General features: G+C 37.4%; 1 protein-coding gene across 1 annotated transcript in view; it reads right to left on the bottom strand.

Moving 5' to 3' along the window:
- Window positions 1-15,087, bottom strand: part of LOC127641399 (centriolin-like) — a 42,969-nt gene that overhangs the window by 17,558 nt on the left and 10,324 nt on the right. Inside the window, exons 7-20 of the mRNA XM_052124387.1 lie at window positions 13,503-13,686; window positions 12,978-13,171; window positions 8,954-9,107; window positions 8,520-8,743; window positions 8,258-8,434; window positions 7,082-7,216; window positions 3,746-3,891; window positions 3,454-3,646; window positions 3,170-3,328; window positions 2,112-2,291; window positions 1,906-2,013; window positions 1,676-1,817; window positions 546-688; window positions 259-430 (exon numbers count right to left, since the gene is read on the bottom strand). Coding sequence (XP_051980347.1) covers window positions 259-430; window positions 546-688; window positions 1,676-1,817; window positions 1,906-2,013; window positions 2,112-2,291; window positions 3,170-3,328; window positions 3,454-3,646; window positions 3,746-3,891; window positions 7,082-7,216; window positions 8,258-8,434; window positions 8,520-8,743; window positions 8,954-9,107; window positions 12,978-13,171; window positions 13,503-13,686 — 2,311 coding nt within the window. The remainder of the gene's footprint in view (window positions 1-258; window positions 431-545; window positions 689-1,675; window positions 1,818-1,905; window positions 2,014-2,111; window positions 2,292-3,169; window positions 3,329-3,453; window positions 3,647-3,745; window positions 3,892-7,081; window positions 7,217-8,257; window positions 8,435-8,519; window positions 8,744-8,953; window positions 9,108-12,977; window positions 13,172-13,502; window positions 13,687-15,087) is intronic.

Below are 15,087 nucleotides of genomic sequence, written 5' to 3'. Positions count from 1 at the left end.
GATTAAATAAATTGTAAAGTAAATTTGTTAAGTACAATTGCAAGTATACATCATGGTAGCATTTGTTATACTTAATTACATTTATGATGATTTTAGTATTTATTTTTTTTTTTTAAAGAAATGTGTACGACAGTATTGCCAATGGGATTCTCCAACATTATGGAGAATTTGGGGGGTGGGGGTGCAATTCATGTGCAGAACGTCATAAAAATTATGTTGCAAAATTGGATAGAAAGACTCGGAGCTAGAGGCACTTGCCTCTCCTTCCATGAGTTTTTGGATGTGGGGAGTAGACCCAGTATCCTCCATTAACAGGGGGTCTTCTCTCCCTGTGTGCTCTCTGGCTGGACTGCCGGCCTCTCTCAGGGGAATGAGGATGCACAGAGCCCAATCCTGAGTCATGTGTGCCCTGAGATCCCAGACTAGGAGCCTGAGGACAAACAGCATGCTGATTACAGTTTAAAACTGGTACTGGTGACAAAATAAAGTTTTCAAGTGTATTCTTTCACTAATGCTAATACAACATTTAAAATATGATTGATTACATTTTGAGTAGGTGGTACATAGTACCAATATCCTGTGTTTGGCATGGGATTTCCTAAACTGGACAGATAGTTATTCTGTTGCATCAGAGTCTCCCTCAGTGCTCCAATCTCTTCCAGCAGCTCTTCCAGGCTGCCATTGTTAACTAAACAAACCACATAATACATATTAATAAATATAATGAAATATAATTTTAGATTTTTTTTAAAGAAAATATCAGTGGTGCTTGCCTTCGTGAAAATTGCAGCTACAATGCTACGGTGTTGTGGGTGGTTGCCAGGGTGCTGTTATACTGAGGCTTGTTATGTGTGTTATTTTGAATGTGCTGCTATGCAGTTGCTAGGGTTTTCTGGGTGGTTGCTTACAGGCCCAAGTCAAAAGAGTCCACCTCCAAGTCTCTATGATTGTCAGATTTCTAGATATGGCTTGGGTCCCTCCTTTAGTGTAAGTCTATGGGACTTATTTGCCTGTTATATGGTCTGTTAGGTACAAATCTGATCACTCAGGAAAGTGATAGCACACTTCTCCTCAAAAAGCCTCATGATTTGATGTATTATTCATGTCCATAGCATAGTGCAGGTGGTCTAACATCCCAAACTTTAACAATTTTGAAAATATCCAGAGACTATTTAGCATGAGACGGACCACTTCTATTAAAATTAATAGGAGAAATTGGAATGTCCAATATGGCGGATGTAGAAAAGGAAGTCCTGCCTTAAAGGCACCTTTTAGATACAGATATTATCAGTCAGTTTGAGAACGTGCTTGTGCATTAGCTAGACTAACCTGAAAAAAACAATTTTTATCTGAGCTAAAGAGGCACAATTAATGATACCACTGTTGTCAAATTTTACTGCTGATTTGAAATATGTTATTTGATCACAATCTGGACCAACTATTTTGGACATTTTGGTCTTTCCCCATACAAGTAGATAGGAGCTGTACTTTAATGACGCTTGCATTCATAGAAAACAGCTGCCCGAGAGCTTTCCAAAGATGGCTGCCGAGAGGACTAACTTGCCCTGAAATGGACTTTGAGCAATACCATAGCAAGCACCATTAAGAATTGTTACAATGTTCTGTAAAAATTGCTCTTTTATAAAGCTTTTATAATGGCAATTGTCAAACAAACCTTCTTTGGCTTGAGCGAGTCTATCTCTAAAGCGTTTGGTCTGGGCCTGTTGTCTTTTCAGGGTTTGGTTTAATCTGTCCAGTTCTTGCTGTCGAATGCTGGAGTTTGGGACACCGTGGGGATGCCCATCTGTCTCATAAACCTACCAAATAAGAGAAACCAGCAAGAAGACAATAACAAGTTGACAGTACTAAACCAAGACTTATGAAGATTTTGAGTAGATACATTACCTTATCACTCAAAAGCCTCTGAAGAACCTGGATCTCTGCTTCGGCATGAGCCAGATCCTGAATGGCTTGAGCTGCCTGGATCCTTGTGCAATCCGACTCTTCTGCATTCTACAAAAACCCAAACACACACACCATCTCCACCAGTGAACTTTTCTCACATTTATATTACACCTGAAAGTTCTGAAGCAGTCCACTCCGTGTCTTACCATTGCTCTCTCCAGATGAATTTTCTCCACAGTACTGTGGAGAGAATGATGTTTTTCTTTTGCTGTGTTCAGTTGTTGAGCAGCCATTCTGTCAGCAGTGGAGAAAGATCTCCTGAGTGCCTGCAACTCCAGTTTGAGAGACTCGATCTGTTCCTGAGTCTGAGTCTCCTCAGCTTTCATCTAGAATCACACAAACCACCAATACAGAACTGGTTAATGCAATCCGTACAAAGTGAATCAATGTAGTACAATTGTGCCTAAATACTCCATTTAAAAAGTTCAGCTTTAGACTCTTTGGAGGCTTGGGGATTATTCAGCACATTTTTCATTGTATTTTTCAGATTGTGGAGTCATGCAGGGCTTTGCATGTTATTTTGGGTCCTTTGTGAAAGTTTAAAAAAGTGTGTTGCTTGTTATGATTCCCAAAATTTTACATTAGATTTTGAAACTGTTAAAGTCAACATGAAATATCATTAACAACCCATTTTACTTCAGTAAGGAGATGTATTTCTTAGTGAAACAGGATATTCAACAATAAAAAAATGTGAACTTGATATGATCTATCAGGAATGGATTGAATTGATACATAACATGGTTTGCATTGGTTTTGGAGGTTATTATTACATTTTAATGGAAATGTAACATTAGTTAAGACACTATGAACTAAAAAACATTGGACAATTATATTTGTATTAACTAACAAAACTAGGATTAATAAATGCTTAAAAACAAATCTATTGTTAATTGTTTGTTAATGATACCTAATGCATAAACTAATGTTAACATATGGAAACTCATTGTAAAATGTTACCAGGAAACATTTTCTTCTCTCTTTGCAATAATGTGCATAGATTAATTGTGCACATTAAGACCTGGAAATGCAAGGAAGTAAACAGGGTCAATTTTGACTTCATGTTGACTTCAGGTGTTATAATTCAGCAATAAAATAGGAAATCAGGAAGGAAGCAATTATATTACTTTGCACTAACCTAAAGAGTGTAAAGACAATAAATCTAGATATTGAAAGTTGAATAAGGTAATTCCTCTCTTTATGGAACCTGTTTATCCTGTTCTTCTAATTCAGCAAGCAGGCGATCCCTTTCAATTTCTGTTTCCTCCAGACGCTGCAGCATCAAATACTGCTGCTCACGAGCATCTTCTAGCTCCTCCCTCAATCTGTGGAGCTCTGCCTTCTCACCCCGCCTCTCTGCTGACGGCTGGAATCAAACACAGGGAAATAAGCATCACATCAAACTAAATGTGATGTTGGCATAGTTGTGCATTTAAGCATTAGAAACGTCAATGCAAAAAAGTCAATTATGACCTCACAAATTCAGCTCACCTGAGTCTGTTCCACCTGGTAACTCTCTTGGTACCTCCTGAGTCTCTCATTGAGGGACCTCATCTCTCCAGTGAGTCTGTCCTGACAGCGTTGAGCCTCGTCGCTATCTCTCTGAGCAGCAGATACCACACGATGCAGCTCCTGTTTCAGCTCCATGACACTCTTATTCACAGATTCACCAAGGTCTTCAAGGCTGGTGCAATAGGATGGAAGACAAAATCTCTAAATCTCTGATGGATCTGTAGCCAGACAATCCACTTTCATTTTAATCAGATGTAAGGATCTAACAAACCTCTGTCCCTCTTGTCCTGTACCTATGCCTCTTCTCAGCTCTTCTAAATGAGTTGCCACACGCTCTGGGCACAGAAAATTTTTCCTGACCTGCTCCAAATCGCTCTGAAGAGAATCTACCCTCTCTTTAAAGGCATCCCTCTCCTCCTGTAAAAGATATCAATGATTCAAACTAGAGGTCACCCAAAGGTGGATTTTGCCAATACAGGTGTTGCAAAAGACAGATAACGGATTAATTGGTCGATAGTTTTTAAAATCCATTTATAGAATGAAAAAAATCAAATTCATAGTCTTTCCTTACAATGACGGGCACAGACACAGAGGCTACAAGAGGCCAAAATGAATAAAATCCCAGATGCAGTTTATTGTTCAACCAAACTCCCAATTACAACCAGAAAAATTATGATTTGGTGCATAATACGGTAGTCTACAAGCAAAAAGTGAAATGGACAGAGTCTGTAATAAAACCTGAAACAACATCAGCTTGGCTCTTCAGAGGTGGCGACAACTCCGAGATCTGAAAGGATTTAAAAGCGACCCAGAGATGGCTTTTTTCTTACACATCAGGCAAGATAGTTTATGTATAACTGTGTAATCACACTGTGTGTGTAGTGAAATACAATAATTATACTGTAATCGGTGCAGAACTTTTCACTTGCTAGCACACGTGTGTATTTTTCTTTATAACAGCAATAACTTATATAAATAAATAATTTAGTCCTAGGCTTGCCAAGAACATGTGAGTCTTGAAATAATGTTGACCACTGGTTGGTAACAATGACAATCTATAAATTAGTTACTGCTGTGGTCTATTTGGCCAGAACATCCTGCAGTTATAAAAACTTTCCAACGTTTGACCTTATCAGACTAGCAATCGTTATGTCTAATATTAATGAATGTTGCCAAACTTTTGTAATTTATTTCAAAACAATGTTTTGTTCAATGTATCCAATTAGTCAAAACAACAGCATAAGATATGACACTTATCTGCTCAGATTAAATGTTTTTCAGAAATCCGTCTTTTCCTTTCTTTTGTTATTTATTTGTCCATTCGCTTTGAGAAGATGTCCTGTATTCAGGACCGGTGCCTCGAACCACATTCATCCATGCAGAGGAGCAGAGCCGAACCACAACTTACGTCATTACCAAAACAATGTTCTTCCACACGACACATACAGTTTTATTTTTTAACCACTAGAGGCCCAAAAGTTACATAGTGTAGCTTTAAGTATTTACTAAATTAAGCTTTTTACAGCCCATATATTTTACGCTGGGTACTTTTCACTCTTAAGGGGGTTGCACCCCGGAAGCATCTGGCAGACGACATGGCCCGTTCTAAAATTCAAAACAACTGTTTTCAATGAAGGTATGCACACCACCGCCGGTGCTCGGTGTCTGTTGTCAGCGCTACTCAAGAGGCTGTTTATATTTCTGCCACTTCACGTAGCGCAACTCACATATTTTCCATTAAATATGACCCAAATCATTATCAAAGGACATGGCTTATTTACTCTAGTATTATTCAGTCTTGAAGAAGGGAAAAACCTTGTTAACTTTTGTGTGTACTGTCTTCCATCTGAACTGCATAGACATTTCCAAAGAAAAAAAAAAACACGTTACAATGGGCAGAGGTTTTAAATTAATAAGTGTTAATAAATGCGTAATTTATTGAGAGATTTTCTAATGGGACTTTTATGCCAGCGGAACTTTACAGCTGCATTCTGTCACTTGAGTACAGTTAATGACTGCAGCAGGCAGGCTCTAAACAAACACTTTCTTCATGCAATGCCTTAACTACACCAAGATAAGCAGATATTTCAAGATAAAAATTGCACAGTGGTAAGTTTTGGCGATACTGTGGGCTTGTCTCGTTGTCATTTTCTGGGTGATTCTGTAACTATAGACCATTGTGCGTTGAACATGCGCTAGATTGAATGCCTTTTGGTTGCGCACCATCTCCATTACAACAACTGTAATTCGGAACTCACATTTTAAGTAATTTGTATTGGAAGTCCTGTTTGAAATGATCTTACAGCATGAATATCATGATTTTTCTCCCTTCAAATGGCTCTTCGGAATGTGATTTATCCCATTGGAATGCAGGGATTGTTGGGTGAAAATGGGGTGGTGGATGCTGCGAGCTAGGCTCCATGGGAGATGTGGCCTCTGGACTTCAACCCATGAAAGCGTGTGTATTAATGTGCCCCTCCTCCTTAATTGTGCTCCATGGAAGAAAGAAAGTCATATAGTTTGAAACATGAGGGTGTATAATGACAATTTCCATTATTAATAATAATTATTATTATATAATATGTGTTAAATGTGTATTATGTAATGGAATATTTGGGAGTAAACTCTATTGGATACTTGGTTACTCTTACTCAAGTCATTTGTAACATTACTACTTTTACTTCTACTTGAGTAATAATAAAAATAAAAAAAATTATACTTTTACTTAAGGAAAGTAAAAGTATACTTATATATTTATACTTACAGAATTATACTTTTACTCTACCCACCTATGCTCAAACATTACCAAGGATAAGAATGTACAGAACACTCTTTTTATTGGCAGTGAAAGAGGTTTAAATGTAGTACAGTGATACATGTATGGGGCTGAAGTGACCAAAGAAAAAAGTTAACATAATTTATGATATTTTGGTATTTACAACTGAAGTAATTCCACAAATTTGGACCAAAACCTGTGCTTTCGTGTTTATCATCACCTTCTGCTACTTTACAGGGCATTTGGAAAACTATTGAATCCCATGTTGAAAGTAACTGAAAGTTAATAAAAATGAAAAAAAAAAAAATACAAATAATAATGTGATAAAGTGCTATTAATTTATCCATAAAATGTGTGAGTTTGCTTTGGAGAAAGTATTAGAGAAATACAAGTTAAATAGGTTAACCTAAAACTAAAGGTAGTAGAATTGTCACGCACAAGCAGTAGGACTGTTTCAGTGCCACTTCTCTACCATCAAAAATGAACTGGGAAGTCACGATTACCAAGAATCATATTCAAAATGGCCTCAACAGTGCATAGGGATAGTTTAACCAAATATTATGTCATCATGTGCTCACCCTCATGTTGTTTCAAACCTATATGACTTTCTTTCTTCTGTGGAACATAAAAGGAGATGTTACACAGAATGTTAGTCTCAGTTACCATTCACTTTCATTGTTTCGAAAAAAGATGCAATGAAAGCGAATAGTCACTGAGGATAACATTCTGTATAACATATGCTTTTATGTTCTACGAAAATAAAAGAGAGTCAGGTGTAGAACAAAATGAGGGTGAGAGTGAGCTTATTATTCTGATATGAATCTGCAGTACCTGGAGAGCATTGACCTGTTGCAGCAGTTCTGTGTTCTCTAGGTCTCTGTCAGCAGCCATGTGCATCTGTGCCAAAGCATTCTCTTTAGACTGTCTTTCCTTCTGCAGCTCCGCCTGCAAAGCAGAGTGCTCCATCTGTAAACGCACAGGACAAGTTGCAAAAATGAAACAATGGAAATTATTAGTGCAAACCTCAGGTCTTTAGTGACCCGGGACCTCATTCCAACTACTGTTCCTCATCCATTTTTGGAGTTATGCCCACACCTCTTTAGTATTCCTCAATCTTTCTCTTCTGAATAGTGTAGCATATATATATATATATATATATATATATATATATATATATATATATATATATATATTGCTTGATCACCAAAAGTGTATAGGATCATTACACCCAAGATATGAAATAGTGTTGCTTCATGCGCTTACATAAATCACATTATTTTATTATTTCATATCTAAATAAGTTTACTATCAAATTATATCAATTTCTTTGTTTATTACAAGACAAATTTTATTTAACGAGTATTACATTCATTCAAATGACTACTATATCACGTTGATTTTCCGTGTGACAGTGGTGAATTATCAGTATTCAATATGCATGTACACAAACATGTTATATATGCTATTTCTTCCTCAAGGTGGTGCTGATTTTCCGGTGATTGATTTGATTGATATTTGACATTACTATTTGATGAAGAAACAACATCAACGTAAACTATAGCAAGTGTAACACATGAACAGTATGATTTAACTATTGTTATTTCTGTGTACTACTGAAAAAGTTGTGCGTCTATTTAGACTCAAAATGTGCCTGAGAAAATACATATGTGTATCTTATGTGTTATGTGTTTGAAAGTAAGCTTGCATCTCATGAAACTTTTGAGTATATGTAAAGATTCCTGTTCTATATTTGTTGCATCATCTCTTTGATAATGAAAAATAAAACAAACATATTTAGAATAGATTCTATTCTATTATTTTCTAATTGTCTTAATAAAGGTTTTGAAAATTGTACTCTATCTGAGCATTTTGTAGATCCCTTTGTAATAGATATACGTGGCGGGACTATAAAGACCGGAGGTATGTGATAATGTTTGGCAAATCCATACATTTAAGGGTTAATATGCATACAGTAAATATGTAATGAGATAAAAAGCGGTTTCCTACATGACTGAGTCGACGCAGTCTGTCCAGCTCCTCCTTTAGTTGTGTGGCTTCAGTGTCTCTCTCCTGCAGCTGGGTCTCTAGCTCTGCCTCATATTCACTGATCTGACCCTGAGCCTGCCTCAACTCCTCATTCTCCCTTCTCAGATCCAGTAACTCCAGCTGCTGACACTGCAGCTCCTACAAAAAAGATGTTATTAATTATTACAAAATGCCAAATAAAACTACTGTGCTGATGAATGTTATGCCAGAAACAGACTCTGACCTCCTGGGCGCTTTCAGCACTTCTTTCAGCTTCTTTCTCCAGCTCTGTGCATTGCAGCTCTTTCTCATGTAGAAGTCGCTGCAGAGCATCATTCTCCTTCTGTAGACACCTGCAGTCTGTCTGGGCTCTTCGTGCTTGGTCCTTCACCCCCTGCAGGTACTCCTGGAGACCAGAGATGATGCCCTCAAGATCACGCTTGAGTGCTTCATTAGCAGCTATCTGGCCTGAGGGATTGGAGATGTTTGAAATCACTGCTTCCTTTCAAGTCTTCCCCAACAGATGGTTTCTTATTGCTTATGTTTGGATTTTATTTTATAACCCAAAATAAAATAAATCTCAGGTAACAGATCTCAGATTTTTTAAGCTATTCTGGCAAAATAGTGAATTCAACACAATTTTTATCCAACTTGACACTTCTTGAAAAGGTTCCTCACCATCATTAAGTTGTTGCTCTAGTTCGTTTATCTCCTGCGTCTCCTTGTGAATGCGTGTGATCATATCATCCAGCCTTCTCTCCAGCTCTTGATGCTTTCTGCTCATGATGGCCAGCAACTGCGTCTTACTGGACAACTGGGCCTTCACATGAGCCTGGAGAAGTGATGACAGAGAGAGCTGGGTGAGAAAGTTTTGCCATTGGATTTTTACCATTCATCCTTCTGCTGTGTGAAACCAGTAGACTTACATTTATAATTGCAACATTTGCTATAAGTCAATATGGCATTCGCAACCCATTTTACTTTCATAATGTGAGGTTTTTACAGGTGAAAAAGGATATTCAAACAGAAAATGAAAAGGCAGGACTTGACTTTATCCATCAGGAATTGAGTGGATTGTTTCATACCAGAATGGAGCCAGACCTGAAAACACCTCCAGCATCTGGTTGAAACTTTAAAGACTTAGAGACATCAGCCGCCAACTAAACAAAATTTGTGATCAAGAATCGTGCACAATAAGGTCACGAGCATCTATTGAGAAACTAAATAGGGTCAATTTGGATTTCATTATACATTTAAAAAAAACTAAATAAAGGTATTGAACTAACCGATGAGCCACGTGTCCCTTATTCTTAATAATAGTGTATTTTCTATACAGTCTCAAAAATCAAGATTGTACATTTTGAAAATCCAATGGCTTTTGACCAATGAAAAAGGTTAAGGTAAGTTTTCTAATGGAGCAACACTGACAGCCACTAAAATGAAGATACAAAAAGGAAAGTTTGTTATGAACCGAATCTAAAAGGATATTAATATATATATATATATATATATATATATATATATATATATATATATATATATGTATATATATACATCTTTAATACTTCTAGAGTTATAGGTAAAGCAACTTTGGAAAAACAAAAAAGTGTTTTCCCCCCAATCTTTGGACACCATTAGCATAAAACGCAACAAGGGGTGCTGAAGTCAACTGATGATTTGGCGTTCATCAACATATATATTTATCTTTCTTTAGAAGAATTTTTAACAAAAAAGATTCAGCTAGGGAAGTTTCTGAAATTTGGTTGAATGGACATGAAATAACCCACTTGTCTTTCAAAAAATATGTGTAACTACATTATTTCACAGAGTAATAAAACAACAAAGTTCTGATCAAATCAAAAAGTGCACTCTCCACTCAGCCCTTATCCCTCTCTGAGGCTTCATTAGCCTGATTAGGTGCCAGGTGTGTAGCATCACGACCCGGCCCCGCCCTCTGCCCTGTCACAGTAACATTTTACTTCAAGCTGTTTAATGATTTGTTAACACATTTAAATCTGATCTAGACTGTTGTGTTAGGTCAAAATGATGCAGAACTCAAATCTAGAAAACGACAACTGTCTTGGACTTCTGCATTTTTCACTTTCAACAGCCATCCACTTTCCTTTCCTTCTCAACACTTTGTTTCACTCCTACAGAATGAGAACAGTTATAACACTTTTATTAACACATTTTAATTTACTCATAATGCATTATTTAATCAAATGCACTACTAATGCATTAATACCTTTTTCAATTAAAATAATTTGTACTTAATTTATACTCTCCAAACGTGGCATGTCTTTGCTCTGATAATATTTTTGCCCTGACACTAAGGAGGGGCTCATCCCATGAGCCCGAGTGGGGTACTTACTACAAAAGTGTGACTGCCATCTCTTCACTTTCCATCTCTACATAGGCTCTACCCATGAGGGGGTAACAGGAAATCTTTGAGAAGAAACAAAGCATTTCCTGTGTCTTTTATATCCGCTTCTTCTAGACAAAACTTTGGAGCATTTGTCCATGGAGTCCAGCTATCTCCAGTAGTAGCCCTCTTCTTTATACTTCATTCTTGCCCCCTCCTCCTCTTGTATCCCGGCACTCTTTCCTCTCCACTCAGCTCCTCTCTTTGAATCAACACAGGAAACATTCCCCCTCAGCCAATCAGCATCTGGGGCTGTGTGGGAGTGAGGAACCTCTTTGGCTCCACCCACAGCATTAACAGACTACTCCTGTGACAGAAGTGAACTCTTTTCTCTTAAAGAGACAGGAATATTTCATATGCCTGCAACTAGTGGCCTCTGAAGTCCTGCACATTATGGGGTTAGCAACGGTTAATTCCACATGGAACATCTTGGTATCATCATCTATGTTGTTAGGGAGTTGCCACAACACATTAGTGATAGAGACTCTTTTTCACAACACTGACTGAAGAACATTCACAGATGCGAGTGAAAACACTGGAGATTGGAAAGCGGAAACAGGCTGCTGTTATGAATTACTGTTAAGTATTCTGGAATACTTCCACTTTCAGGAAAAAGATGGATACAAGCCGATGTTTGCAATTTAGTGAAACCAATAGTTCCAGCTCTAAAATCGGATTGGATGAGCCATGTTGTAAACTGACATTACAAACACATCAGTTGAACATTTTCTTAAAGGAATATTCCGGGTACAAAAAAGGTTATGCTCAATCGATGTCATTTATAACATTACCACTCACAAAAATATTTTCAACTGTTGTTTATTAATAAAGAAGTAGCAAAAAGCGAGTTTATAGTAAGGCACTTACAATGGAAGTGAATAGGGCCAATCCATAAATGTTAAATATACACACTGTAAAAAAGTACAGCCAAAAAGTATAGCCATAAGATGTAAACATTACACATCTTAATGTGTTTTAGTGTATCATAAAATCGCTTACTGACCTAATCTGTGTACACTTATATCAACAATTACAACTTAATTGTAATAAAGCCATGATGATGTAATGCCAGTTAAAAAAATCTATGTACAAAAGAGATTTTATCACAATAGAGTCAAGTTAACATATACCAAGTGTTTTGTTACTATACTTTTGAAACAGTGTGCATTTTAAAGTTTATGGACTGGCCCCACAAAATAAAAAAATGGAAATAAACAATATTTGTAGTGGTAATGAAATTATTACACAAATGCTGTTGATTGAGCTTAACTTGTATAGAGTGCAACAGTCTGGTTCCAGAAGTAAAAATCTAATTTTTTTCCATTGACAAATTGATTTTCAACAATAGCTTATAAACCTTTAACCTTCTGAGACCCAAGCGTATATTTTCCATTTGCCTTTTTGATTTGTAACTAGTAGCTCCTAATAAACATCCAAATAAAATGTTATGTCCTCATATGGGGACAGTGGGACTAAGGTGTGAAATAAAAAAAACAAGCTATAGATAGTCAGATCAGTTTTTTTATAAAAGTTTTTATTATGTTTCCAGGAGTGTTGGTTATTCATGTTTTTGAGATGTTACAGACATTACAGCTGATTTTTTAGAGTGCAGTTTGATGACTCGTTTGTGTCATTCATGGGAGTGGGCGGTCGCTTCTGGACTGATTTCGCAGGCTTTGTTGGCCACGGTTCTCTTATGGTGAAAATTTCTAGGCTGAACCATGGGTAATGTAGTTGTTCAACAGGAATTCCGTTATTAAATAAGATTTTGAAATAACGCAGATGGATGGCTTCAACAGGAGGATATACGGTTAGCATCGATGAACAACCTGAGCTTATGGTGAGTCTGTCTTCAAAGGTTTATAAGTTAGCATTGAAAATCAATTAGTCTATGGAAGAAATTAATGGAATTTTTACTTCCAAAACCCAACTATTGCACCCTTTTGAACCAGAAATATTACTTTAATGCAGCAATGTTGCCTGGCAACCGTAAACAGCCTTCAGTTAATGCCAGGTATACTTCACTTCTCTGCGTAACGGTGCATTTCACACGGTCGAGCATTCAGCCTTTCAAAAGTACACTTTTGACCGTGATTGCATAGTATGAATGCAATACAAGCTATAAGCTATGAGAGGCTGTGTGTGTTACAATTATTTTACCATGGTTGAGGGGGTTTTAGGCACTCTGCTATACACAAATTCAAACTTCACCATGGTAAATTCCTATTAACATACAGCCTCTTATGGCTTGAGTTTTTTTTAGACATTGTTAATACTGACATGTTTGGGGTCACTGGGATCCAGGCTGTGCAACAGATTCTGCCACTGGTCCATTTCATCCTGGGCTTGATTCCTCTGTGAACTCTGTCTGTCCAGCTGTCTCTCCAGGGTCTTCATCTCTCCTCTCATCTCTCCCAGCTTCTGAAGCTTCTGCCTGAGCTGATCATTCTCCGCTTCACAGACCTGCTCCTTAGCTAAAAAGCAGATATTATACAATTAAGCCACACATAAAAATGAATGATTAAACACTATTTTGCTGTTTAATGTAATGAAATTCATACATTTTTAAAAGAGAATTATGTGTCCAAATATATTTTGGAGCCATTGTAGAAAATTCCAAAATAACTAAATAATAGTAATTTCAATTTGCTATTAGAAACTGTAATAGTATATACAACATGCATTTTTTGCTGCTTCATTTACTCACAATAAAAATAAATTACACAAACAGTACATTACACAAATGTTACTATTTAAATGCTTTAATACAATTTTAAAGGACATAGTGCCCTTGAACTTTTGTACCTCTGAGTTGGTCATGTCTGAACATGTAATTTTCTCTTGGGTTGTCTGTCTCTGTCAGATCCACTGAGAGAAGCTGCTGTTGGTCTTTTGCATCGATGCTCTCAGATGTGAACATGATGTTTCTTTTCTGACAAGCCTTTCCTATATATGGACTCTCACTAGAAAGGTTCTCTATCTCCACCTTCTGAAAAACATAGAAAATGAGGGAAAGATCACTCTGAAAATGAATATATTCCTGCCATAGCCAATTTAGAGTCATATATACAGTACATCCGCATTGCATGATTCAGCAATAAGCTGGTCATTCACAACTGAAGTCAACTAATGGCGAAATATATTATTGCGAATAAGGCTGCCAAAGCGAACCTGTTAACCAAAATATGCTACATTTATGTCACTTAGTTAATACATTTACTTAATTTGACATTAAATTCTGTCCTGTTTCTAAAGACAGAACTTTCTCTTGTTCCTGGCTCTAATTCCTAGTCGAACAAGAGTGGCATCATAGGTGTTTATCAGTAAAGGATGGAGAAACTTCCTTAGAGGAAAACCTTCTTAACAGCTCATTTATTTTAGAAATTCAGATGGGACTTTACATCAAATAGGAAAAATCAATTAATGCTGAAGATGGCGTGAAGCCTCCACAAGCGCTGTGCGTCCGCGGTGGCGCACCCAGTGAGCCACGTGATAAGATGTGCGAGTAGACGGTCTCAGATGCGGAGGCAGCTGGGATCTGTCCTCTCCCACCCGGACTGAGGCGAGTCAACTGCGCCATCACGAGGAGTGTGTACACTGGAAATTGGACATTCCAAAAAAAAATAAAAAATAATAAATAAAAGTAATGCTGCTGGTGGGGGCCTGGGTAGTTCAGCGAGTAAAGACACTGACTACCACCACTGGAGCTCGTGAGTTCGAATCCAGGGCGTGCCGAGCGATTCCAGCCGGGTCTCCTAAGCAACCAAATTGGCCCGGTTGCTAGGGAGGGTAGTCACATGGGGTAACCTCCTCGTTGTCGCTATAATGTGGTTCGATCTCAGTGGGGCACATGGTAAGTTGTGCGTGGATGCCGCTGTGGATGGTGTGAAACCTCCACACATGCTATATCTCCGTGGTAACGCGTTCAACAAGCCATAAAAAGCGTGGGTTGACAGACTCAAGAGTTTCATCCTCCACCACCCGGATTGAGGTGAGTCACTACGCCACCAAGAGGACTTAGAGCGCATTGGGCATTTCAAATTGGGGAGGAAAAAAAAAAGTAATGCTGGAGGTACTGTCAATGATGTTTGTTACATATATCGAGGCAATTGAGACTTGTCCTCCGGCACCCAGATTGAGGTGAGTAACCGTGCCACCATGAGGACATACTATGTAGTGGGAATTGGGCATTCCAAATTGGGAGAAAAGGGGATGAAAATAAAAGAAAATAAAAATTTAAGAGAGGAACTGAGTACATTGAAACTATATGTACAACATTCTGAATAAAAAATAAATAAAAATACATATATTTTTATATAAAAATATAAAAATATATGTATGGAAAAAAGGTGACTATAAACATGATATAAATTTTAACCGAAAATAACTT

This window comes from Xyrauchen texanus, chromosome 4 (genome assembly GCF_025860055.1).
Source record: "Xyrauchen texanus isolate HMW12.3.18 chromosome 4, RBS_HiC_50CHRs, whole genome shotgun sequence".
In the NCBI taxonomy this organism is placed as follows: Eukaryota; Metazoa; Chordata; class Actinopteri; order Cypriniformes; family Catostomidae; genus Xyrauchen; species Xyrauchen texanus.
Note: the sequence above shows the minus strand (reverse complement) of the source record. Positions and strands in the feature narration are given on the sequence as shown.